Source organism: Salmo salar, chromosome 03 (assembly GCF_965601325.2).
Source record: "Salmo salar chromosome 03, fSalSal1, whole genome shotgun sequence".
NCBI classification, from domain to species: domain Eukaryota; kingdom Metazoa; phylum Chordata; class Actinopteri; order Salmoniformes; family Salmonidae; genus Salmo; species Salmo salar.
The window spans coordinates 27,672,448-27,696,185 of record NC_138293.1 but is presented as its reverse complement, the minus strand read 5'-3'; the positions used below and the strand labels follow the sequence as shown (position 1 = coordinate 27,696,185).

Below are 23,738 nucleotides of genomic sequence, written 5' to 3'. Positions count from 1 at the left end.
CAAACGTTGATCTAGGACAGTAAGAAAGTACCCTCTTGGCCATCCGTCACAGAATAGCAGTATTTTCCAGAACATTGACAGTGATAGGACAACGCTTATCTAACAATGTCAGGTAGTGCTTTATACACTACTGTATTGTGAACAGCAGCAATCAATGGAGAACTGATATTTAAGGTTTTCTTGAAACAGATAATGGCGATACTGTATGTTCCGCAAAGACATATGAATCAATCACATTTATTTATAAAGCTCTTGAATGAATGAATGAATGAATGAATGAATGAATGAATGCTCTGTCTTTTCAGAATTTACCATTGATTTATTCATAGATGTAAATAAATAATGCATATTTCGGCTGTCTCTCCCTTTTCGGTTCAGGCTATGACATCTTCTGAGACACTCCTGGCCAGCCAGGCTTGAACTGTAAAAATCTATGAATGGAGACTATACTATATATTTTGTATCATGAAATACAACATCAGCCATCAAAACATATAAAATACTTTTTTTTTTAAATATGCATACAAAATAAAATAAAAAACAATACAATTTAAATATCATAGAATGAAAACATTTACTATGGCATGCACATTACTGTATATATTTTTCTGTTCTGATACAAATATCTATGAGAGATTGCTTTTCTTTTTTTCCTTTTTTTTTTTACATTCAACTTATTTACAACATATTATATACATCAAATAAACAAGCTTAAAGATACACTGTTCAAACCATAAGCAATGTGATTACTGGCCGTGAAATGACTGGGTGTTAAATGACAAGTGCTCTTTTTCATTGCCAGTGTCCTTGCAATGTCAATTCAAATGACTGCAAATACTCTGAATGCTTTGCCACCTGAGGGATTCTGTAGGCTGGGGGGAGAATAAACACTGTGGTTAGTTTGGATTCAGCTAAGAACAGTTTACACCGTCAAGCCAAGGTATATGACACTGATACTAGTCTACATCTCCATACTGTTACAACAAAGGATAGGAGTTTTTTTCTGATCACAATAGCTGACCAGGAAAAACTCCTGGTCCCTAGCCATTATGCATCCAAAAGCATTTGGAACAAAGTCAAAACCCCACAATTGACCTGTATTTCCCTTATCCACATCCCTTACCTTTCTGAAGAGATTCCATTCTGATAGCTACCGCTGTACTGTCTCCTCTTGTCCACAGGTTGCACATCCAGGTAGCCTCCTGAGTCATTCTGAATTACACCAGCATGGATGGCTGCTCGACATATACTGGATTTCTAGAAAAAATAAGGTAGATTAGCATAGCACAAACATCAGTTCTATGGAGAGAAATATAATCTGTATAGAAGGCCATTGTCAGCCAGACTTACATCCGAATAATATTGTGTTCCAATGACTCTGGCACGGGTCTCATGCAGACAATTGCGAGGGCAATACAACCTGGTGAAGGAAAATGGCCATGATCACAGTAGTCAATCAAATTTATTTATAAAGCCCTTCTTACATCAGCTGATGTCACAAAGTGCTGTACAGAAACCCAGCCTAAAACCCCAAACAGCAAGCAATGCAGGTGTAGTCTATACCTATCCAAACCAATCAACTTTACAGAAGAAGAGTATCACGTTTGGTTTATTAGAGTGAACTCTGTCTTTACCTTGGACAGTGCCGTGCAGGTCTTTTGTAGGGACAGAACCGTGCAACAGTGGTCTCACACAGTACTGCCTTTACTGAGAAGCAAAGATGCCACAATGTCATTTGAAAAATACATGCATTACTGAGACAAAGGTGAAACTAGATCAGACATACCTGGTACAGAGAATACTTTGAAAGCATTTGCACTCCTGTTCATCCTGTAAATTTGAATAATTTGGTGTGAAAACATGACTTGCTGCTTTATTATAAACAAACATAATAGAGTAAAGTTGCATCCCAAATAGCATAAAATTCCCTTTAAATTGTAATTATTTTGACCAGAGCCCTATGGGCCCTGGTCAAAAGTAGTGCACTACATACAGAATTGGGTGACATTACGAGACAAAGCTGTGTAAAATTAACTCACCCAAGAGACTGAATTCCATTTTTGTATGACTTTGTGAAATGTGGTTTTCTTCCATGTCTTGTAACATCCAGCCAGCCTCCATCGTTGTCTATTATTCCAGCGTGTAAACCAGCTCCACAAACACTTGATTGCTGGAAAATGAAACATGTTTCACTACCCTTTATAAGCTATGAAAGGGACATGGCATTTTCCAGGAAGTAGCCTTGTAGTTTTTGAACTTTTGTAGGCTTTTTGAATGGTCAACAATGGGCAGAAATGCAGCCCAATGGCATCTGGCAGAAGTAAATTCATCTACAAACACATATAATTTTATATACATCTTAAATTACTGTGTTTTCACAAAATCTATGAGTCCGTGCTAAAGATTAGGGGACAGGACCCAGATGTTTGACGTAATACAAAGTCGATTGCATAGCTCATCTAACCTTTATTTAACTAAGCAAGTCTGTTAAGAACAACTTCTTATTTACAATGATGGCCTACCCCGGCCAATTGTGCGCCGCCCTATGGGACTCCCAGTCACGGCCGGATGTGATACAGCCTGGATTTGAACCAGGGACTGTAGTGACACCTCTTACACTGAGATGCAGTGCCTTAGACCACTTAGAGGGCATGTTTTGGCTTTCCCTAATTATTTTAATTAGATAATAAAAATACATCAATAAAATGACTGAAGTTGTACCGTTATTTTATATCTAGTATCCCACAACTCATGCAGTTGGAATACATTTTAAAAATTAATAGATGAAGTGTTTTCTGTTCGTACCATATCATAATACGCAGTCCCTATGACTTTTCCTGGGCTGGACAAGCATCCAGGAGGACACTCGTACCTGTAGGAAGAAATAACATTATAAACTCACTTTTGACCCATTCACAGAAATTAGTGAGAATGGTTAAGTGTAGGGTAATTTTGGTAATTAAAAGGTATTCCATGGCAAGCTATAGTAACTTTGGTAATTTATACTAGAATAACCCAAAAAATGTTTTCATACATTTTTTTTTTATATATCTGTATCCATATTGTCCATGAGTTTCTACTTGATAGACCATATGGTTCAAGATTAAAATACCCTAATTAATGAAACAAAAATCAAATCAACAATAGCATTATTTTCAATTAACTCTGCAAATCAAATGTTATTTGTCACATGCTTCGTAAACAACAGGTGTAGACTAACAGTGAAATGCTTACTTCCTTTTCAAAAAATGCAAAGTTAAAGATTAAAGATTAAAATTAAAACAGAAATAGTGACGAGGAATAAATACACAGTGAATAATGAATTTAAAAAAAAACATGGCTATATACAGGGAGTAACAGTACTGAGTCGATGTGCAGGGGTATGAGGTAATTGAGGTAGCTATGTACATACAGGTAGGGTTAAAGTGTTCAGGGTCCTATTGTTTCTAGACTTGGTTCACTGGTACCACTTGCCATGCAGTAGCAGAGAGAACAGTCTATGGCTTGGGTGGCTGGAGTCTTTGACCATTTTTTGGGCCTTCCTCTGACACCGCCTGGTATAGAGGTTCTGGATGGCAGTGAGCTCGGCCGCAGTGATGTACTGGGCCAGGTGTGGACCTTCTGTAGCGCCTTGCGGTCGGGTGCCTTGCACTTGCCTTACCAAGCGGTGATGTAGCCAGTGAAGATGCTCTCAATGGTACTTTTTGAGGATCTGAGGGCCCATGCCAAATCTTTTCAGCCTCCTGAGGGGGATGAGGTGCTGCGTGCCCTCTTCACAACTGTGTGGGTGTGGACCATGTTCATTTCTTAGTGATGTGGACACTGAGGAACTTGAAGCTGCTCTATTACAGCCCTATCAATGTGGACGGGGGTGTGCTCGCTCCTCCATTTCCTATATTCCACGATCCGCTCCTTTGTCTTGCTGATGTTGAGGGATTGGTTGTTGTTCTGGCACCACACTGCCAGGTCTCTGACCTCCTCCCTATAGGCTGCCTGTTGTCGGTGAATAGTCTTACCACTGTTGCATCGTCAGAAAATGTAATGATGGTGTTGGAGTCATGCACCGCCACGCAGTTGTGAGTGAACAGGGAGTACAAGAGGAGACTAAGCACACACCCCTGAGGAGCCCCCGTGTTGATGGCCAGCGTAGCGGATGTGTTGTTGCCTACCCTTGCCCCCTCAGGCGGCCCGTCAGGAAGTTCATTATCCAGTTGCAGAGGGAGGTGTTCAGTCCCAGGGTCCTGAGCTCATTGATTATCTTGGAGGGGACTGCGGTGTTGAATGCTGAGCTGTAGTCAATGAACAGCATTCTCACAAAGGTATTGCTTTTGTCCAGGTGGGTGAGGGCAGTGTGGAGTGCAATAGAGATTGTGTCATCTATGGCTCTGATGGGACTCCTAACTATTAACTTTTTTCACAGCTGCCACCAGTTTGGCAACAAAACATTGACGACCCCCCCGTGCACACAGAAACGCGTACAAAGCGCTCCCTTGCCCTCTATTTGGCAAATCTGACCATAATTATATCCTCCTGATTCCTGCTTACAAGCAAAAACTAAAGCAGGAAGCACCATGAAGCAGATGCTAAGCTACAGGACTGTTTTGCTAGCACGGACTGGAATATGTTCCGGGATTCTTCCGATGGAATTGAGGAGTACACCACATCAGTCACTGTGCATCAATGACGCTGTCCCCACAGTGACTGTGCGTACATACCCCAACCAGAAGCCATGGATTATTGGCAAAATCATGGATTATTGGCAAAATCCGTACTGAGCTAAATGGTAGAGCTGCCGCTTTCAAGGAGCGGGACTCTAACCCGGAAGCTTAAAAGAAATCCTGCAATGCCCTCCGACGAACCATAAAACAGGCAAAGCATCAATACAGGACTAAGATCGAATTGTTCTAAAATGGCTCCGACGCGCATCAGATGTGGCAGGGCTTGCAAACTATTACAGACTACAAAGTGAAGCAAAGCCGAGAACTGCCCAGTGACACGAGCCTACCAGACGAGCTAAATAACTTCTATGCTCGCATCGAAGCAAGTGACAGTGAAACATGCATGAGAGCATGCTCTGACCAACTGGCAAGTGCCTTCATGGACATTTTCAAACTCTCCCTGTCTGAGTCTGTAATACCAACATGTTTCAAGCAGACCACCATAGTCCCTGTGCCCAAGAACACTAAGGTAACCTGCCTAAATGACTACCGACCCGAAGCACTCACGTCTGTAGCCATGAAGTGCTTTGAAAGGCTGGTCATGTCTCACTTTAACACCATTATCCCAGAGACCCTAGACCCACTCCAATTTGGATACCGCCCCAACAGATGATGCAATCTCTATTGCACTCCACACTGCCCTTTCCCACCTGGACAAAAGGAACACCTATGTGAGAATGATCTTCATTGACTACAGCTCAGCGTTCAACACCATAGTGCCCTCAAAGCTCATCACTAAGCTAAGGACCCTGGGACTAAACACCTCCCTCTGCAGCTGGATCCTGGACTTCCTGACGGGCCGCCCCCAGGTGGTAAGGGTAGGTAACAACACATCCGCCACGCTGATCCTCAACATGGGGGCCACTCAGGGGTGCGTGCTCAGTCCCCTCCTGCACTCCCTGTTCACTCATGACTGAACGGCCAGGCACGACTCCAATACCATCATTAAGTTTGCCGATGACAACAGTGGTAGGCCTGATCACCGACAATGATGAGACAGCCTATAGGGAGGTGGTCAGAGACCTGACCATGTGGTGGAAGGACAACAACCTCTCCCTCAACGTGATCAAGACAAAGGAGTTGATTGTGGACTACAGAAAAAGGAGGACCGAGCACACCCCCATTCTCATCGATGGGGCTGTAGTGGAGCAGGTCGAGAGCTTCAAGTTCCTTGGCATCCACATCACCAACAAACAAACATGGTCCAAGCACACCAAGACAGTCGTGAAGAAGGCATGACCAAACCTATTCCCCCTCAGGAAACTGAAAGGATTTGGCATGGTTCCTCAGATCCTCAAAAGGTTCTACAGCTGCACCATCGAGAGCATCCTGACGGGTTGCATCACTGCCTGGTATGGCAACTGCTCGGCCTCTGTCCGCAAGGCACTACAGAGGGTAACGCGTATGGCCCAGTACGTCACCGGGGCCAAGCTTCCTGCCATCCAGGACCTCTATACCAGGCGGTGTCAGAGGCGGGGCTCTAACATTTGTCAAAGACTCCAGTTACCCTAGTCATAGACTGTTCTCTCTGCTACCGCATGGAAAGCGGTACCGGAGCACCAAGTCTAGGTCCAAGAGGCTTCTAAACAGCTTCTACCCCCCAAGCCATATGACTCCTGAACATCTAATCAAATGGCTACCCAGACTATTTGCATTGCCCTCCCCCCCTTTCTACGTTGCTGCTACTCTCTGTTATTATCTATGCATAGTCACTTTAATAACTCTACCTACATGTACATATTACCTCAATTACCTCGACACCGGTGCCCCGCATATTGACTCTGTACTGGTACTCCCTGTATATAGCCTCACTATTGTTATTTTACTGCTGGTCTTTAATTATTTGTTACTTTTATCTCTTACTTTTTGGGGGGGGTATTTTCTTAAATTAAAGGTTACATTTAATTTTTACAAAAAAACGTCATTGTTGGTAGCCGGCTGGCACAGTTGGCACAGTTGTTGGTAAGTAAGCGTTTCACTGTGAGGTCTACACCTGTTGTATTTGGCGCATGTGACAAATAACATTTGATTTGCAAACCTAGGTGACAACATCCACTTTAGGAACAACTTAGGCCTACCTATTACAAGTGGTTTCTTTACAGCGATCACGCAGCTTTGTCTCACAGTCCATCTGTTGACCTTTGAAAATAAGAAAAACAATTTCACTTAGACCTTCTGGCAGTGATACCAAATATAGACTTTTATCCTACTGTATAATGACATTGTGTATTAGAAACAGTGTCAAATTTGTGATAAATTCTTACACATTTGCACTGTGCTGACCACCTCATTCCTCTCCATGTTGTCATTGGGTGATGGTATTGGGGGTTGCGGTCTCGACCTTGGCTCTTGGGCCCTCGGCTCTGGCTCGATGTAGTTTGTCTCCTCAAGTTCAGGGGCAGGACGTCGGTCTACTCCGTTCTCTGAAGAAGAACAAGTGTCACATCACATGTAATATACTCTGCAAAACAAAATGCATAAAAGCAACCAATTTGTTATGGCACAACTTTCTTCTGAAAGCAGCCGACCTGTATAGCAGAGATTGTCCCTACAGCCTCCACCGTAGCTGGGCGGACAGGCAGAGCACGGGCTGCCATGTTTGTATGGGGCATGCCCCCACCAGTTTCCCCTGCACACAAATGACATCATAAAACACACTGAACCTTTTAACCCAATCCTTCCCAGTTCCCATACACTACATAACGTACAACAGTTGAAAATAAGAATCTGAACTTCATTTTTTTTTTGGGGGGGGGGGGACGACATAAAAAACCTTTCAAACTTACGGCGGTGAGTAGTTGCAAACCAAGTACACAGCTTTAGTCCAAATCATGCCCCACACATTCATGTTGTAGCACACATTAATAGCACATCCAATATGGCTGCTTGTTGCCCAAACCATCTGCAAAGACAAACAAAGTAGCTACCTTCAGTTAGTAGTCCTCTCAGACTTCTCTGACCTTAAATAAGGTTTTATGATATTGTTATAGGAAACTCTTACCTGTGTGTAGTGAGTGCAGACAGGACCAGAGCATCTGAAGGGGCAGTGTGGGTTACACTCCTGTGGATAGGGATAGCTGTAGTCTCTCACTTCATCATACCAGGCCTGGACATGAAATGTTGGTGGTCGGTCTCTGAGGAAAGTAGAAACGAAACAATTTAACTAACTAGGGTTTCCCAAACTTGGTCCTGGGGCCTCCCAGGGTTGCATGTTTAGTTTTTTGCCCTCGTACTACATAGCTGATTCAAATAATCAAAGCTTGATGATGAGTTTATTATTTTAAAATCAGCTGTGTAGTGCTAGGGCAAAAACCAAAATATGCACCCATGGGAGGCCCCGGGACCGAGTTTGGGAAACCCTAAACTAGACATAACCCACAGCAATATACAGTACTCCCTGTACAGTCTAATCACACATTGGTTGCCTCATGAGTTTATAGGACCCCGCAACATGTTAGGAAATGGGCATACAGTATAACTGTATAATGACATAATGCATATAATCAAACTGGTCATCTCTCCAGATACTATACAGACCTTCCCCAGTGGGCACCCAGGTTTTGTCCAATCTGAGTTAGCATGTGTTGTGGTCCATGCTCCCACAGGCAGGTGTGTGCCCAGTGCTCAGCACTCCTCTCCAGATCTGTATCCCAAACCTTTGAAATGCCAAAGTCAGAGTTGTTCTGATAAGATAAAGACATATCTGCAGGCACATCAGATTGGTGCTACTGATACACTTAATACTGCTAGTATTAGTATTACTCTTGAAAGACAAAACTCTTGATAAACAAAAATTGTAAATACAAATTCTAACATTCTTCACAGAAAGTCTTGGGGGGCCCTGATGGCATTTTTAGTATTACTGGTCTCTTTGCATCAACTCTCCACTGGGCACAGACGTCAATTCAACGTCTATTCCACGTTGGTTCCACATCATTTCATTGAAATGACGTGGAAACAACGCTGATTCAACCAGTGTGTGCCCAGTGGGTCTGCACTAAAGTGCAACAACCTACATGATCGAGATCTTATAACGGGTCAAGTGAAGTTAAAAATTATAATCTATTTGTGCACCACTTGTTTCTTACAAAGAACTACGTAGATATGACTTGAGGAATTCTAACGTGTCAGCCAAGTTGTAGTACAATTGTCCATTAGGTGTAGTGTGCTGCTGTTCTGCTGTTTAACTGCACTAACACCCATCAAGGTTAATTGAAAACTGTGCCAGCCGGCTGGCTGCCCTGTACAGTCCTAATGTCTTCCATGTGTAGAACATTACATTAGTGATATCTGCATTCTGCACTGCTTAGGGTGAATGCAATGGGCTTGAGGCCAATGGACATACCATAGGCCTGCAATACTATATATGCCATTTAGCAGACACTTTTATCTAAAGCGACTGACAGTCATGCGCGCATATATACACATGGGTGGTCCTGGGAATCGAACTGACCACCCTGGCAGCGCAAGCGCCATGCTCTAACAACTGAGCCACACAGGACCACAGTGTATCCACACAGGATACAAATCTCCATTTATGCATGGGAAGTCATCCAAATGAACCACCATACTTCAAAGGATGATGCTCAACTGTTACACGTTTGAATCAACACAGATCCAGCTTTGTTGCCAAATGAAATGCAAAGATAAAGACTAATATTTGAAGATGTGAGTTGAAATGGTTGAGGCAGAGTGCACGATCCCAGGGGAGGTGAGAGCTGGCCGGTTACCAAGGCAGGGGGCAGAGCTTGAGGTTTGGCAGGGCCAGTAACACACTGGCTTTATTGCTTGGCTGTCGGTCAGGCTTGTTTTTAGGTTTTGATCTATTTGAGCACTCTGTGCTCCAAGAACTTGGTGTGAAACCTCTGAGTTGGCCCTGACTTTGCAGATGTGCTCTGCTGAACCCCATGGATGGTTGAATTGGTTTGAAAATGTTCCAGATTCTCAAGCCTAGATGTCTTGAGTCGTTGAGCAAGTATCATTAGCTAAGATGAAGTATCAGTGCAAAATAACTAACTAACACTTGCTTCAATCTGTAGTACTGTACAATCTCCTTCTACATACTCCAGTATGGGCAAGTCATATTCCAATTGCCTACAGTTCATCTTAGGATGACCTAAATATAACAGAAATGTGTGATGCAGACACAACAGGTCCTGGTTCAGCTTACCATATACTCCATATTTGAAGCTTGAGGATAAACTTGACCTCTCAGGTTGTTGTGCAAATCGAGTATGAGGTGCATATCACCTTCAGTGATGGCCCTCTTCCCTCGCTGTTTGGACACCCACCACTCATCATCTTTGTTCATATACTTCTCCAGTAACATCTCCAGGTGAGTAGAGTTAGGGATCACCATAGAAAGTACTGTTTGCACAAAGAATAGCAGCCCAAACCCTCGTAGCCAGTCCTGAGTTCCACACTTCATAATGACTGATCAGCCTCTCAAGCCTCCAATACAAAAATCGGTATTCTGTTGGCTAAACAAGAGACAAAATAAAATACAAGCATTCAGAGATCTGTAATCCATTGTATACTATTTGTTATTGATTAATATATTCACTTGAATGTGATTACTGATGAATTAACACATCTTTGGCACATGGTTATCAAACATTAGAACTAGAACTGATACTGTACATGTATATTTGGTGTATTTTAAGTGCATGATAGTAGGTCAATTGAACTGTTCACACAATTTCTCACAAGGAAAACATGTACGTTTTTGCCAAGCACATGCAATATTTCATGACCATGCATATTGCATGTGAAATTCTCTCACAGGCTGACAAGGCAAGTCACGTCTGATCCTGTTATAGTCTAGTAAACCCGACCCACCTTAGTAGCGTTGATACATTGTTGGAGGCAACATGTCTGCCTAGACAGGCTGTTATAATACAAAACAGTATTTTCGTTATCTCAATGACGAATATAACATTTACAAATGATTTACCTTTCACCGAACACTTGTTCAATCTGGTCAACTATCCTCAGGAAACAATGTCCACCTCCAAACGTTTTATTGCAGCTGAATGAAAGCTACTCTTCATACATCCTAAGATTTATGACATCTCTCATAACAGGAGCCAAAACTTTCGTAATAAGAAAGTTCGCCCGGGTAAAGTATCGTACATCCACCAAAAAGTCGAGAGAGTTACCTGTATAATATCTCAAAAACGAGCGCTCCCTGCATTTATATGCCAAATTTGGATTTAGCTATAGGTTACGCGGCAGACCACGCCTCCTCCACAGCGTTCGCAGGTTGAACTATTTAAAGACTCTGGTTCTGAGTCCAGCCATCCCACTCAAAGTGACTGCAAGGTAAACTTTGGGCAATGACAGCCCACTCATATGTAAATTCAGTATTTCTTTAGAATAGTATTTCTGTATTCTATGTTTTTTTTAAAGATGTGATTTTTTTCAATTATCACATTTACTGTGAGTTTAATTCAGTATTTGTGGCTGAATGATGTATTACTGTATGTTCAAGTAGATTTCCAACCCCCCAAAAATCACTATCTATGTTCTTACAAGCCTCAATAGCTTTGTGCCTGCATCCATGACATTAAGAAAAGTTTTGCACTCTCCTTGCTCTCTTCCTGTAGGCCTACTCCCTGCCATTTTATGCAGCATGACCCCACTGAGCTCTGCAGATCAAATCAACTGTGTTCAAAACTGATAAGGCTTTTTACACTTCAGTCAGCATCAACCCAAGTTCCAGACACAAGTTATTTTCCTCAGGTGGGTATAATGAGCATTTTTCACAGGAGAAAGCTGGCATCCTCTAGGTAGAGGGCAAGCTTTGCTCCCTGCTTTATGAGTGCATTCCTGGGGATCAGATTCTCAGCACCTTAAGTCATGCTGACTTCAATCCTGCATTCCTACTAAGACTTCTAGAGGAATCAACCCACATCACCAAGAAATGTCAACTCAGCTGGAAATGAAGCCAGTGCCCATCTAAGAGGTAACAAGTTGCTGTACAGTGCCATGGTTGCTTCCAAAGTTGCCTACTAGGGGAAATGAAATCGCATTGATAGTCCTGTTCAGTGATTTATAGTAGAAAGGCAGACACACCCATGCTAGGGGTCAATTAGGTTCCAGCACTGCAAGACTCCAAGTCAGTGTGGAACCGAACAGGTCCAAGAGATAATTTGCTTATGGTTGGGCCTATACAAATGATCTGTGATGAGGTTGACCAGGGACAAACTTTTTCATCATATTTAGCAGTGTACCAAACATTTCAGCAGGTAGTCGACATTGTGTCAAAGTAACTTTATCCTATGTTGTTTCCCCTATTATTCCTTTCATTCCTTGTCTTTATAGGACTTATTTATTTGCAAAATGTATATAATAACCAGTCTTCAAATAGGGACATAGTTGAATATTCACAAAGGAATATTCCAGTGCAGGCTGAGTTTACTTTGTCAGGCTCGCCCTCTGGTGGTTTTTTTCCTCACTACAACTGCTGCTAAAATCTCTGCTCATGCATTTGGACTTCCCAAACACTTTCTCTAGCAAGACATTACATTTACATTTACATTTTAGTCATTTAGCAGACGCTCTTATCCAGAGCGACTTACAAATTGGTGCATTCACCTATAATATCCAGTGGAACACCCACTTTACAATAGTGCATCTAAATCTTTTAAGGGGGGGGTTAGAAGGATTACTTTATCCTATCCCAGGTATTCCTTGAAGAGGTGGGGTTTCAGGTGTCTCCGGAAGGTGGTGATTGACTCCGCTGTCCTGGCGTCGTGAGGGAGCTTGTTCCACCATTGGGGTGCCAGAGCAGCGAACAGTTTTGACTGGGCTGAGCGGGAACTGTGCTTCCTCAGAGGTAGGGGGGCCAGCAGGCCAGAGGTGGATGAACGCAGTGCCCTTGTTTGGGTGTAGGGCCTGATCAGAGCCTGAAGGTACGGAGGTGCCGTTCCCCTCACAGCTCCGTAGGCAAGCACCATGGTCTTGTAGCGGATGCGAGCTTCGACTGGAAGCCAGTGGAGAGAGCGGAGGAGCGGGGTGACGTGAGAGAACTTGGGAAGGTTGAACACCAGACGGGCTGCGGCGTTCTGGATGAGTTGTAGGGGTTTAATGGCACAGGCAGGGAGCCCAGCCAACAGCGAGTTGCAATAATCCAGACGGGAGATGACAAGTGCCTGGATTAGGACGTTCATGATTCTTATACACTCAGTTACAGTATATACCAGTTTTTATTCTGTAACATTTGTAAAAGGCAATTATTTGGACACAAAACTAAATGGATTTCAATGGTGTAAACATATGTTGCATCCTGTAGGTAAAGTACATGTTATCAATGTTCTGGACAACCTTTCAGACATACATTACCATTTAAAAGTTTGGGGTCACTTAGAAATGTCCTTGTTTTTGAAAGAAGAAAAAAAAGCAAAATTCTCCATTAAAATAACATAAAATTGATCAGAAATACAGTGTAGACATTGCTAATGTTGTAAATGACTATTGTAGCTGGAAACGGCAGATTTTTTATGGAATATCTACATAGGCATACAGAGGCCCAATATCAGCAACCACCACTCATGTGTTCCAATGGCACGTTGTGCTAGCTAATCCAAGTTTACCATTTTAAAAGGTTAATTGATCATTAGAAAACCCTTTTGCAATTATGTTAGCACAACTGAAAACTGTTGTTCTGATTAAAGAAGCAATAAAACTGGCCTTCTTTAGACTAGTTGAGTATCTGGAGCATCAGCATTTGTGGGTTCGATTACAGGCTCAAAAAGGCCAGAAACTAACTTTCATCTGAAACTTGTCAGTCTATTCTTGTTCTGAGAAATTAAGGCTATTCCATGCGAGAAATTGCCAAGAAACTGAAGATCTCGTACAACGCTGTGTACTACTCCCTTCACAGAACAGCGCAAACTGGCTTTAACCAGAATAGAAAGAGGAGTGGGAGGCCCCGGTGCACAACTGAGCAAGAGGACGAGTACATTAGAGTGTCTAGTTTGAGAAACAGACGCCTCACAAGTCCTCAACTGGCAGCTTAATTAAATAGTACCCGCAAAACACCAGTCTCAACGTCAACAGTGAAGAGGCGACTCTGGGATGCTGGCCTTCTAGGCAATAACGAGGACAGGTGAAACTGATCAGGGTGTGGCATTGTAAGAATATTGTAAGAGATTTCATTGTCTGCTTACGGTGCATTCGGAAAGTATTCAGACCCCTTTACTTTTTCCACATTTTATTACGTTACAGTCTTATTCTAAAATTGATTAAATAAAAAAAATCCTCATCAATCTAAACACAATACCCCATAATTACAAAGCGAAAACAGGTTTTTAGAAAATTTTGCAAATGTGTGACAAATAAAAAACAGAAATACCTTATTTGGGCTCCCAAGTGGGGCAGCGGTCTAAGGCATGGCATCTCAGTGCTAGAGGCATAACTACAGACACCCTGGTTCGAATCCAGGCTGTATCACAACCGGCCGTGATTGGGAGTCCCATAGGGTGGCGCACAATTGGCCCAGGTTTGGCCAGTATAGGCCGTCATTGTAAATAGGAATTTGTTCTTAACTGACTTGTCTAGTTAAATAAAGGTTAAATATATATATTTTAAATGTACTTAAGTATTCAGACACTTTGCTATGAAACTTGAAATTGAGCTCAGGTACATCCTGTTTCCATTGATCATCCTTGAGAGGTTTCTACAACTTGATTGGAGTCCACCTGTGGTAAATTCAATTGATTGGACATGATTTGTCTATATAAGGTCCCACAGTTGACAGTGCATGTCAGAGCAAAAATGAAGCCATGAGATCGAAGGAATTGTCCGTAGAGCTCCGAGACAAGATTGTGTCGAGACAGAAGGGTACCAAAAATATCTGCAGCATTGAATGTCCCCAAGAACACAGTGGCATCCATCATTCTGAAATGGAAGGGGTTTGGAACCACCAAGACTCTTCCTAGAGCTGGCCGCCCAGCCAAACTGACCAATCGGGGGAGAAGAGCCTTGGTCAGGGAGGTGGCCAAGAACTCGATGGTCACTCTGACAGAGCTCCAGAGTTCCTCTGAAGAGATGGGAGAACCTTCCAGAAGGATGACCATATCTGCAGCACTCTACCAATCAGGCCTTTATGGTAGAGTGGCCAGACAGAAGCCACTCCTAAGTAAAAGGCACATGACAAGCCTCTTGGAGTTTGCCAAAAGGCCCCTTAAAACTCTCAGACCATGAGAAACAGGTCTGATGAAACGAAGATTGAACTCCTTGGCCTGAATGCCAAACGTCACGTATGGAGGAAACCTGGCACCATCCATACGGTGAAGCGTGGTGGTAGCAGAATCATGCTGTGGGGATGTTTTCAGCGGCAGAGACTGGGAGACTTGTCAGGATCAAGGGAAAAATGAACGGTGCAAAGTAAAGAGAGATCATTGATGAAACCCTGTTCCAGAGCGCTCAGGACCTCAGACTGGAGCGAAGGTTCACCTTCCAACAGGACAACAACCCTAAGCACACAGCCAAGAAAACACAGGAGTGGCTTGGGGACAAGTCTCTGGATGTCCTTGAGTGGCCCAGCCAGAGCCCGGACTTGAACCCGATCAAACATCTCTGGAGAGACCTGAAAATAGCTGTGCAGCGATGCTCCCCATCCAACTTGACAGAGCTTGAGAGGATCTGCAGAGAAGAATAGGAGAAACTCCCGAAATACAGGTGTGCCAAGCTTGTAGCGTCATATTAAAGAAGACTCAAGGCTGTAATCGCTGCCAAAGATGCTTCAACAAAGTACTGAGTAAAGGGTCTGAATACTAAATGGGATATTTCAGCTTTTGTTTTTTATAAATTAGCAAACATTTCTAAAACCTGTTTTTGCTTTGTCATTATGGGGTATTGTGTGTAGATTGATGAGGGGAAAAAATGATTTATCAATTTTAGAATAAGACTGTAACGTAACAAAATTAGGAAAAAGTCAAGGCTTCTGAATCCTTTCCGAATGCACTGTTTATCCCCTTTATTTATCCTATGATTCTGACTTGGTGTTGTCGTGGAAATTCAGTACTGAGAGAGATTTGGTAATTTCTTCTAACAATCATCTTATTTAATATCGATGAACTATTGCAATAATGAGGCTGGACGACCCCCCACCCTTGAGTGTTGGACCGAGTAACCTAACTTTTACACAAATGCAGAGTACTATATATAGCTGACACTAACAATGCTCAGTCATGGTTGGTTAACCCCCCTCATACAGACCAAGGAGCATCATAATCCACTCTGGGTTCATCCTGTCTTATCTGCACATGGGTTGTTGTCTTAACCCCACCCTGGCTTAGTTTCCCAGATGCAAGGATGATTTTGAGACAATGAGGGATTGTTCTACTCCTAAGCTATCTCTAGTAAAACACATTCTTGTCTCTGTAATGCAGTCTTTAACTCATTTGTCAGCTCAAGCCATCTCTGGCCAGATGCCCAGATTAGCTGCAGGGAACTAGAGTGGAGACCATAAAAACACAGACACTAACAGGACAGAAATATCCTCCTATTTGTTAAGTATTAATCGCTAACTATTAATATCAAACAAATCAGGTAAATATGTAATTTTTCTATCACAGTGTAGTGGGAGAATACTGTAAGAACGTCTCACGTTCGGAATTCTGTCGCTGTACATTTCAAAAGTGCTGAACTAATAGTTATATTGACTACATCTGTCTTAGCTCTCTCATTTTTAATCAAAATTACAGATTGCCTCTCATCCGCTCATCGTTCCCTTATGCCATAGTTTGTACATTTGAATTGTCAGTAGAAACCAAATGTATTTAAGCAGGTCAGCTATGTTTTTTAAAAAGTCAGTAAATGAGGCTCAATGAACTGTTCTGCTGCCAGACAAGGCTCCGCTGATAGCCAGGTGTAGCACTCCATGGTGCTGAAAAGAAAGCTCTGCTGTTGGGACAGCTTTATGTAGGCCCTAACAGTTTGTGGGCACCGTTTGTCACCGTTATAGTGCAATTCACGTATTGTTTAGTGTTGTGTTGTGCAGTGGCTTTGCAGGCATGCATCTCAAAAACTATTTTTGAGTTTGTCCCACCAAGATTTACATGCTAAAATCGCCACTGTCCATGAGTCAAAGGGCCGGATTCGAGCATATGCCGACTCTGGAATATGTGTGCTGAGGTCAGTGGCTGTAAGCACTGGACCACACAGGCACTGAGTAAACCAATAACTTATAGTGCCTATTGCTTGTCTTCAACATAATAAAGCAATTCAACAAAAAAAATACGGATTTTCCCTAACGAAAAAATACATCTACTCCCATGGATGACTGTCTATTTTTGACGCATTAATTCCACGTGGTTAAAAGAGAAACAACTCAAAGGTGAACATTTTAGGCATTAATTCGATTAGTGCAATGGTTTAGGGAAGGCTTAAAACAAAATAATTAAAAAACGACGGGCATATGTATCATCAGTATTCATAGTATTCTTAGTGCTTGCGATAATATCGGAAATTGCCTTAGAGCAGTTGGAGAAGCAGCACGCTCTGGCTCTGAGCCTCCTGAGTTCGCAGCCTGAGCTTACATCAGCCATGAAAGTTAATTGCATTTCTTTTAAATCTCTATTAATTTCTTTGACCGTAGTTTTAAATACAGTACAGTGGGGGATTTTGGAGAGACAGATATCCATATCGACAACTTGGCAGTGTTGAAGAGTTTGACAAATGTTTTGCTCTTGTTCTCATGGTTTAGTGATACAGTAATTACAGTCAAAGTAATGAAAGTTTAATCACTGCACTACATCCTCTGCACACTCATAAGAATAGATTTATTGCTTGTTTTATCTCACCGTAGTTACTTTGGTTTGGCCTGAAGCTGGATTTAGAATGCAGTGCTGTCCCAGCATAACCTCTGCATTGCTTTGTCAGTAAGGATTGTTGGCAGAGGAAGTACTCATACACTTTCTATTAAGTAGTCAGTTAGAAGACCATACAGCTAGAGTAGAAATTGCATTGCAATATGGGAGTAAAAAAATATATTTGTTGGTAGCTAACTTCACTCTAACGTTATTCCATGCATGTCATTCCTGAAGTTTTACTGAATCCTTAGAATTTTGGGATAATTTGTCAAACATGGTTGATTTGATCTAATAATGGATAAATACTATCTTTTCCATTTGGGCGACCAAATAGAGGCATGAGAATCTGGCATCCCTTTGCTCTCCAAAATCAAGCTTCCTGCCATCCAGGACCTATATACTAGGTGGTGTCAGAGGAAGGCCCAAAAAATTGTCAAAGACTCCAGTCACACATAGACTGTTCTCTCTGCTACCATACGGCAAGTGGTACCGGAGCGCCAAGTCTAGGACCAAAAGGCTCCTTAACTGCTTCTATCCCCACGCCATAAGACTGCTGAACAATTAATCAAATGGCCAACCGGACTATTTACATTGACCCCCCCTCCCCCCTTTGTTTTCACACGGCTGCTACTCACTGTTTATTATCTATGTATAGTCACTTTACCCTTACCTACATGTACAAATTACCTCGACTAATCTGTACTTTAGTTTATTTAGTAAATAATTACTTAACTCTATTTCTTGAACTGCATTGTTGGTTAAGGGCTTGTAAGTAAGCATTTCATAGTAAGGTCTACACCTGTTGTATTCGGTGCATTTGAACAAACACAATTTGATTTGGTTTGAATTTGAAAAAGCGTTGGAGTCAACATGGGCCATAATCCCTATGGAACGCTTTCGACACTGTCATAAGCTTCGTCTTCTGATGAGGAGAAATCATCGGCCCAATACGCAGCGTGGTAAGTGTCCATACTTATAAGCGTGAACACTAAACAAAACAAGAAACCAAACGACAGTCCTGTAACGCTACACAGCTATACAAAGAAACAAACACAAGACAAAATAAACCCACTTAAATATGGCCTCCAATTAGAAGCAACGACAACCAGCTGCTTCTAATTGGAGGTCGTTCCCAAAACGAACATAGAAATAGACAAACTAGAAAACCCACATAGAAATAGAAAACATAGACCATAAACCAAAACACACAAAACAAACACACCCCTGCCACGTCCTGACCAACTACAATAACAAAATGACCCCTTTACTGGTCAGGATGTGACAGACACCTTGTAGAGTCCATGCCCCAATGAATTAAGGCTGTTCTGAGGGCAGAAGGGGGTGCAATGGAATATTAGGAAGGTGTTCCTAATGTTTTGTACAATAAGTGTATAGGCTTATAAAGTTATGTGTCATAATAATCAGAAAAATTAGAGAGCTACAGCATGGAGACTTAGTACCTGCTCAGTCCAATTTTACATTAAATCACACAAAAACCCGGAACTACGTAGTAATAATAACAGTGTGAAATGTTGACCTGGTATCAGCTGATACTAATATGATGAGTGTCATATCTACTGCTATACATATCATTCTAAGTATATATTTTTGGTGTGTATACGCCTAGATTGCATTTGGATTAGTGATACAGTGTGATTTGGGTTGTTAACTAGATTGTTTTTGATTACGGTGTGTACTTGTTTGACATTTTTGTTTAAAATCTGCTAAACATTCTGACACTCTACACCTGCTTTGTCCGTCCAGTGCTGGAGTAGCCTACGCCGCTCCAGTATGGCACCCAGGTCCCCACAGCCCACCAACACAATCAACTTGAGAAGATCCAACGACATGCAGCCAAAATCATCATGCGCCCCCCTACACCCCCTACGACTCTGCATGCAATGACTTGGGCTTGCAGTCCTTGGAGTCCCGTCGCACCCACCTCTGCAGATCCTTTGCCCAGAAGCTTGCAAAGTTCCAGGATTACAACAAATGGCTGCCTCAGACGAGAGTCCATGTCAGTGGCAGATCTGCCCAATCCAGTCACAAACTGAACCTTCCCCCTACTCTGACTGACAGGTACTACAACAGCCCTATGCCATAGTTTGTGAGACTGCTTAATGCTGCTTAACTGTAATATTGTATACCACATCTCATATTTTTTATTTACTTACGTTGGGCTTATGTACGCTGCAATTCAGCTTTTAGCTGCAAATGTGAACAATTCCAAATAAACCTTAAATATATTTATTTAACTAGGAAAGTGAGTTAAGAACAAATTCTTATTTACAATGACAGCCAAACCTGGACGACACTGGGCCAATTGTGCACCACCCTATGATACTCCCAATCACAGCCAGATGTGATGCAGCCTGGATTTGAACCAGGGACTGCAGTGACACCACTTGTGCTGAGATGCAGTGCCTTAGACCGCTGCGCCGCACAGGAGTCCCAAATATAAACTGTGTATGCAACCAATAAACTTTGATTTGAACTGTCAAACAACCTATACTATAGGTGACACTCTTTATGCTGATGTAAGGAGTTCATTTCTACAGGTTCTTGGACCATTAATCCAACCATAAAGATAATAATAATAATATGGTTCTACCAAGCTCATATCAGTTACACAAAGTTTGTCATTTTCTCATAATCGCTCAGCTGGTGTTATTTTTGGCCAGCATGTCTTCACCTCCTGATGTAGAGAGCTGCACTCTGTACTACGGTCAGTAGGGGTCTGTAGACCCTACAAAGTAGTCTGGATTCAATTCTAGTGATGTAACTAAAGCCAACACCACTGAAGAAAGTGAAAATGGTTTGTTTTGCTAAATGGACACCACAGTAAATGTTTTGATAATTCAATCAATTTGTATGTATATCACTAGAGTATTCTTTGTGATATTTTACACAGAATAATATTATATAAAATATTATTGTTGTAATGTACAATACTGATTGGATCTGTAAAGCTTGTGTCTCATGCCATTTCACATGTTACATTTGAAGTCAGAAGTTTGCATACACCTTAGCCAAATACATTTAAACTCAGTTTTTCACAATTCCTGACATTTGATCCTAGTAAAAATTCCCTGTCTTAGGTCAGTTAGGATCACCACTTTATTTTGTTCAAATATTTTTTATTGAACACATACACAAGAATGGTGTATAGGTATAAAAGACAAGTTTACAGTTCTTATCTAAACATAAGAGAACAGACATTAACCAAAGGACCCAGAGTTCTGGGCACAAAACAAATATTACAAAACAAGACATACAAAACAAGGACAGGTAGAACAAAAAAAAAAATTATAATAAAAAAAAAAGGGTCGATGTAGCCCCCCCACTTATACCCCACTTTATCCCCCCTTATTCCACCCTATTCCCCTCCCAACTGCTCGGGTGGCGGGGCCAGCACACGCTGCCCAAAGGTAGATTACCGTATGACAATTAAGAGTGCGTTAAGTGCAAATTCACAGCGCCGCCTGGTCCAAGTAAGAGAGGAAAGGCTGCCAGATTTGATCAAATGTTGATAATTTATTGTTCAAAATATATCTAATTCTTTCTAAGTGTACAGTGTTTGCCAATTCGCTGAACCATAATTTGGCGCTTCCCTCTTTTTCCAAAACAACAAGATTAATTTTTTTGCCGAAATGAGACTGTAAGAGATGAGTTGTTTTTGGGAGTTGGTTAATCCGTTTAGGGAATCGGACACTCCCAGGATTATCAGAAGCGGGTCTGGGTCTATTGAAGTCTCCAGAACTTCAGAGAGGACCCCAAAAATTCCACACCAATACCCATACAAGTTAGCGCATAGGGCAAAGCAGTGGAGTAGTGTACCCTGCTCAGCCTGACATTTATCACACATAGGGGATGTACCAGGAAATATCCTATGCAGTTTGGTTTTGGAATAGTGTAATCTGTGTAATACCTTGAATTGTATGAAACGATGTCTGGAGTTAATGGAGCAGGTGTGGATATACACCAAGCTATCTTCCCAGTCTGCCACCGAAATGTCAGTCCCTAGTTCTTCCTCCCATTTTGCCTTAATGGCATCAGTAGAGGGTGTGCTAACAGATTGAAAAGCATCATATATACGAGATATCAGTTTGTCTGAGGTGGGGCATATTTTTATGCATCCGTCAAACGTGGAAGGTTTGTTGGGATGTTGGGAGGTATTTTCTAACATAGTCTCTAATCTGTAGGTATCTGAAAAAGTAACTTCTGGGAAGATTATAATTTTCCCTCAGCAATTCAAAGGAAGCAAAGGTTCCCCCTATATATAAATCCCCTATGGTACTTATCCCCAACTCTCCCCACCGCTCAAAGGTGTTATCAAGGTTAGAGGGGGCAAAGGAGGGATTCCTGGCAACAGAAAGCATGAACGATATTTGTCTAAGATCAAAGTGGACTTTAATTTGCTTCCAGATTCGGACTGTGCTATGTATAATAGGATTGTTACGGTAAAGTGACATCTCCAGATTGACAGGTGACAAAATCACAGCACCAATAGAGAAGGGGTGGCACTCCTCTCGCTCCATACTAAGCCAGCTGGATGGCGGGGGTGCGTCATCCAGCAGAAACGTAACAGCGCGGAGGTTGGCGGCCCAGTAGTAAAATATAAAGTTTGGGAGAGACAATCCTCCTTCCATCTTGGATTTACAGAGGTGTTTTTTACCTATCCTGTGTGTTTTATAATCCCAGATGAAAGGATTGATAATAGAGTCCAGTTGTTTATGAAAGGATTTAGGTATGAATATTGGGATGTTCTGGTATAGGTAGAGCAGTTGTGGGAGGAAGACCATTTTAATGGCATTAATTCTTCCGAGCAGAGAAATTGGGAGAGTTCTCCAAAATTGTATGTTTGCCTTAAGTTTTTGCATCAGAGAGGGGAAATTCTCTTTAAATGGTAAGGAGTATTGTTTGGTAACTACAATTCCAAGGTAGGTAAATTTATCTGAAGATAGCTTAACTGGAAGATGTTCTAGCCAGGAGGTGTTTTGCAACCGAATGGGCATTAATTCACTCTTGTTCCAATTTATTCTGTATCCTGAGAAGGTACCAAACAAATGAATCACCTCTAGAATAGCTGGAATACTACCATGGGGTTCTGTTACATAGAGGAGAATGTCATCTGCGTATAGGGAAATCTTATTTAGAGTATGTTTAGTATTATAGCCGTGTATTGCTGCATGAGATCTGATCGCTTGAGCGAGAGGTTCAATAATTAGGGCGAAGAGCATAGGTGACAGCGCACAACCCTGCCTTGTCCCTCTGTGAAGGTTAAATCGGGGCGACAATGATTGGTTAGTGAGTATTCTCGCACAGGGGTTCCTATATAAAAGCTGGATCCACTTTATGAACCCATCTCCAATATTACATTTCTGTAGGACCTTGAATAGATAGGGCCACTCAACTTGGTCAAAGGCCTTTTCAGCGTCAAGAGATATAACGGCTAGGTCCACGTTAGGTAACCTCTGAGAATACATAATGTTGAATAGGCGCCTGAGATTGAAGAATGAGTTTCTGTTAGGGATAAAGCCGGTCTGGTCTGAATGGACCAATTTGCCAATTAAAGTCCTCAGCCTGTTAGCCAAAGTTTTTGCTAAAATCTTTTGGTCTGTATTAAGGAGGGATATTGGTCTGTATGACCCTACCTCTTCCGGATCCTTACCCTTCTTATGTATAACTGTAATAAACGCCTCATCCAAAGTGGATGGGAGCACTCCATCCTCGTTGGCCTGAACCAACATTTTGTGTAGGTAGGGAGAGAGCATGTTGCTGAATGTTTTGTAGAATTCACTCGGGTATCCATCTGGGCCCGGGGTCTTGCCACTCTTTAGAGATTTTATTGTTTCTGTAATTTCTTCAAGAGATATTTCCTTATTCAGGAAGTTAGAGTCTTCCTGGTTAAGGGCAGGAAGATTACAGTTCTCCAAAAAGTTTTGCATAATTAAGGGGTTAGGATCCGCTTTAGATGTATATAAAGTCTCATAAAACTGACGGAATCTGTCATTTATGTCTTTGGGGGAAGAGAGTAATTCCCCAGATGCAGATTTAACTTTGTGAATCATACGGTCACTCACATTCTTACGAAGTTGTCTGGCGAGTAGTTTGTGTGGTTTGTCACCAAACTCAAAATATTTTTGCTTGGCATAGAGAAAAGATTTAGCAATTTTAGCAGAGAGGATCTGATTGTATTTAA

General features: G+C 42.0%; 1 protein-coding gene across 1 annotated transcript; it reads right to left on the bottom strand.

The window, feature by feature from the left end:
• Nucleotides 1-298: 298 nt before the first annotated feature.
• LOC106599318 (cysteine-rich secretory protein LCCL domain-containing 1) lies at nucleotides 299-10,935 on the bottom strand. The gene is made up of 15 exons (XM_014190489.3): nucleotides 10,672-10,935; nucleotides 9,889-10,198; nucleotides 8,256-8,374; nucleotides 7,720-7,852; nucleotides 7,505-7,620; nucleotides 7,247-7,347; nucleotides 6,983-7,141; nucleotides 6,797-6,857; nucleotides 2,806-2,872; nucleotides 2,040-2,170; nucleotides 1,787-1,830; nucleotides 1,635-1,707; nucleotides 1,351-1,420; nucleotides 1,124-1,257; nucleotides 299-872 (listed from the first exon to the last, which is right to left on the bottom strand). Exons 2-15 carry the CDS (start codon nucleotides 10,144-10,146, stop codon nucleotides 821-823), a joined length of 1,518 nt encoding a protein of 505 aa, XP_014045964.1. The 5' UTR covers nucleotides 10,147-10,198; nucleotides 10,672-10,935; the 3' UTR covers nucleotides 299-820.
• Between the last annotated feature and the right edge of the window lie 12,803 nt (nucleotides 10,936-23,738).